The 4,430-nt window shown below is 42.3% G+C and overlaps 1 protein-coding gene across 1 annotated transcript; it reads right to left on the bottom strand.

Moving 5' to 3' along the window:
* Positions 1–1,343: 1,343 nt before the first annotated feature.
* Positions 1,344–3,867, bottom strand: rbp3 (retinol binding protein 3). Its single transcript, XM_087784360.1, has 4 exons — positions 2,674–3,867; positions 2,401–2,591; positions 2,160–2,302; positions 1,344–1,702 (listed from the first exon to the last, which is right to left on the bottom strand). The coding sequence occupies exons 1-4, from the start codon at positions 3,865–3,867 to the stop codon at positions 1,377–1,379; spliced, it is 1,854 nt and encodes a 617-aa protein (XP_087640486.1). The 3' UTR covers positions 1,344–1,376.
* Between the last annotated feature and the right edge of the window lie 563 nt (positions 3,868–4,430).

Here is a 4,430-nt window from a genome sequence, read left to right as displayed (position 1 = left end):
ATTTCATTTTAAAGGAGGGGAGAAGAGAAAAAAGAGGGAAGTGGGTCAGGTTCTTTGGAAAGAAGGAAGAAAAAAAAATTGCGCCTCCTTCATGAGGCAGAGAGAGTTTGCGAGGCGCATCGGGATGGGATGAACATTAGCGCGTCCAGAGAGCTTTTCTAAACATCCAAGATCGTCCATCACCAGCTGAGATGTTGACTTGAACTGCCCGAGAGCAGTACCTGTGAGAGCCAGACTTCTGACTCCGAGATCAGCCTAGGAAAACATGCAAGTTGAAGCGTAATTTAAGTAATACATCATCACTTATCATCACAAATCAAAAGTAACATATCCCCATTCTGCCTTTTTGTCATCTATTATAATAATAATTATTATTATTTTTTTCAAACAAGCGAAGCAGACATTTTTGAATGACAAATAATGGTGTAGAATGTGATTTATTAGCCTAAAATCAAGCTTTGATCAAACAAAATGGGATCTCTAGTGTAACTACATCACCCCAAAATAAATCCCACACATGTAATTGCTTTAGAAACCTTTGCTTTCCATGGGTCTGATTAACATCATTATTTAATCCTTTTCGTCAAAATATCTATAATTGCAAAGTCCAATTTATTAATTATGTTAATAATTAGAAAAACATACTGTGTAGCTTTAAAGACAATTAAAATGGTCTTATTGTTGCTTTAACCCAGACTTTCCTCTACCCAGCTATTGCTATTTCAAGCTCTACCCCTGGGACCCTAAGGTGTTCCCCCGCCAGCTGAGAGACTCAGTCTTTCCAATGTGGTCCACTTCAACTCTCTCCTCTCAATGCTCTACTCCAAGCCTTTCCAGGATGGCAGTGCTTTTTCACCCTATCTTTAATAGAACGCCCAGTCACTTGGTGGAGAAAACAAACAGACGGTTTTATTTTCCGTAGAAATTACTCAAGTAGTAGCCAATGTGTCTTTATTTGTTCTTAACATGGGATTATAAATGACTCCTCAATAATTATTGTAGAGCTTTTACATGTCACAAAATGTGATTCTGAATTAGGATTGTTACAGGATTCAACTAACGTTGTTAGAAAGTCATTCACGTTACGATTTCTAAAAGTGCAATCATGAGGATTAACAATCTTTTTCTTAGATATACAATTCATATCTCAATTCAGAACGTATACGGTCAAAGCTGTTCTACTTAAGACCTTTATTCCTTGCAAGCTGATCAAAAGGCTTAAAATTCCGAGATTAAACAAGGGGCTCTACTGTGGACACGGTGCATTACAACATTCTTTGCTTGTAGAGAAAGACTAAATTCTCAGGGTTGAAACTATTTGGCAGCCCAAGGAAGAAACGCAGTAGAACCTTCCACCTTTTTATTCCAGACATAATTTACTTTGGGCTCGCAATGTGCTTGTGGAAGATACCCTTGGCCGTCTCAAGGGCGGCCTCGGCAGACACCGGTATGTGAGGCGCGATGCCGGCCCCCTCCCATGCAGGTCCGGCAGCAGTGTCGGAGTGGATGGTTGGGATGCTGAGGAAGACGTTGGTATCGCCGACAGGGAACGTTTCAGGCGGGTGGGAAGCTCCAGCGGTGGTTTCGCCGACGATCATAGCGCGGCCCAGTTTCTTCATGATGTAGACAAACTCTTCCGCTGCACCTGCAGTTGCATGGCTGGTCAGGAGGATCAGGCTCTTTTTGGAGCCGTACCTTGTACCTGGAAAACAAAAGTCAAAACAGAATGAGGATGTGAACATACTTGTTTAAGATAAAAAACTGTAAAATGTGAAGATGTTGATCCATACAATAAATACTGTAGATGCACAGTTTACAACTCTGATTTGATGGGTTTGGAGGTTCAATTCTGCTAATGATTGGATTTTGAACAGTGGACATTTTTTCAAGTAAAGCCTACTAGATGGCCTCAAAAACATCATAGATTCCTCTATCAAACCAAACCATTTTGTAACAGATGTGTTTTTTCACAGGACTTACTAGGGTCCAAAACCTACAGTTTGAAATAACTTTCTCACTAGTTGGCATGCAATATCTTTGAAAATTGTTTAGTATAAATGTCTTCATTCTTTTGCTGTAGATGGAAGCCTTATGTCGGCATGTCATCTGTAATTGATAGTGAAAAGCTGTAGTTATGTCCTAATTTGACTCTACATTACCAGTGAGGTGAGGTAAAGTCTTCAGCTCGATGGTGGTGCCAGACGGTCTGTCATACAGCTTGTCCAGCAGAATCTCTTTGTCGGCGTCGAAGAAGTAAGAGCAAAAGCCTGAAATGGCTGTAGTTGGTCCACCAAGGTTGTTTCTGAAAATGAAACACAAGTTAATGATATAAACCTGTAAAGTAATTTAGCTCAATCTTAATATTTACATTCTAGTACACTTTTGTGTGTAAATACCCACCTTAGATCAATGATCATTGCATCAGTATTGACGACTTTGTTCCAAACATGCTCAACGATAATCTGAGCGATGGGCTTGACCTCTTCAAAATCTCCAAACATGTCAAAACGCAGGTATCCGATGTTGTCCTCGAGAACGTCAGTGATGAAGGACACTTTAATGAGGTCAATGTACATTTCTGGAGTGTAGTCCTGAGGGGAAGAACAGGAACAGGTTTAAACGCCTTCCTAACAAACCAACAATTATTAAACATCTTGAGTGGAGTATTCTTACCAGAGGAGGCAGGGCTGGGATGTTACTGGTAGTCTTTAGACTCTTGTCTCCAGAAAGGCTCTTCAGATCAGCAGAGAGTGTCTCCTCCAGCTGAGCTTTGGAGACCACAAGGCTGTACTTGCCTTCTGCCAGAAGCCCTTTCAACTTTGATGCAACTGCAGACCCGATGTCCCCAAAGGCATACTTTTCAGAGATCAAGATGGCAGATCCCTCAATAATGGCTGGGACTTGTGCACGGAGGTTGGCGATCTTGATAGCTGTGGCGAGCGCATCCTCCGCATTCACTGCAACATCAGGACTGACCCCTGTGACCTCCCATGTTGAGCCAGTGATAGGGTTGATGGACTTAGCAGTTGGGATAGAAACATAGAAATCACTTTCCCCTACTCTGAATTGATCGACTTTTACGGATCCCCCAGCTGTCTGCTCCCCAACAATCGATGCCCGTTTAAGGTTCTGAAGACAATAGGCAACATCTTCGGCAACGCCCTTGGTGTTCTTACTTGTAAGGATAATGAGTGGTTTAGTGATGCCGTACCTCTCTGCGAGGAGGGCGGACATAGACATCAACTTGGTTGTTGTGTTTGATGGACGGTCGTAAACGCTGTCAATATGTAGCACTGGCTCTGGCTCGGTGAAGTAAGACACGATGTAGGGGATTCCAGACATGTCACCACCTCCAGTGTACCTCAGGTCAAAGATGAGGGCAGAAGTAGGAAGGATTTTACTCCAGACCAGGTCAACCAGCAACTTTCCAATCTTCTCAGCGACCTCCTCCCCCATGATGTGATCAATTCTCAAGTAGCCAATGTTGCCATCAAGGATGTCCAGCTTTATGGATCTCTGCAAGACTGCAACGAGCTGCTCGGGAGGCAAAGGCGGCATCTCCGGGGGAACAGCAGGGACATAGTTGGGCTCGTAGGAGATCTTCAGACGGTGGTCACTGACTGTAGTCTGGAATCCAGCGTTGAGGATCATCGCGAGGGATTCACCATCGGGGACGTTGAGGACTCCAGTGTTCTCTCCGGCCGAATTCATCGCCTCCTTCATTCCTCTCAGCTTCTCCGGTGAGCAGTAATTGTCCATGACGATTTTGGCCATGTCCATAATGAGACTGGGTGGGAATGCAGCTTGGACAAATAAAACATTTTTAAAAACTAGAAGCGATACTATCAAAAAAAGGGCCCTTGCCATTTTTCTTTCCAGTGTTTGACTGCACCTCCGCTGGTCAAATGCTCATGTTTTGCCTGGAAGGTTTCTCTTAACTTGCATGTAAGAGGATTTACTCCATAATAAACCAATAATCCTATTATCCAGAGTGCTTCTGTAAGTAAACAACAAGCTAATAAAGGAGGAATTATAACAAGAAGGTGTTGCCAAATATACCAGCCTTGAACTTGCTCAAGGTATTCTGGCGTCTATATAAAGCCACCTGGTGTTATTTATGGTGAACGTTCAATAACAAGCAACAAGGATTTAGAATGTCTGGAAAACAAAAAGCTCCTTAGCCTATGTGAGTTGGTACTGATGGTATTACAGTTCCTTGCATTTGGTGTGTGTAAGAACTTATTATTCTTTATAAATGTAGAAACCTCCCATAGACGGCTATGTTTTATCCTGGGAAATGGCCCAGAGTAGAGCCTATAATGGTTTATTTTATTTATATGATTATATTCAATTGTAATCTAGTCACCAGATCAACTTGTATCTTTTATTGACTTACTTTGGAACCAAAAGAAAAAAATGCTTTTTCTTCC

This window comes from Callionymus lyra, chromosome 2 (genome assembly GCF_982586985.1).
Source record: "Callionymus lyra chromosome 2, fCalLyr1.hap1.1, whole genome shotgun sequence".
NCBI classification, from domain to species: Eukaryota; Metazoa; Chordata; class Actinopteri; order Syngnathiformes; family Callionymidae; genus Callionymus; species Callionymus lyra.
Note: the sequence above shows the minus strand (reverse complement) of the source record. Positions and strands in the feature narration are given on the sequence as shown.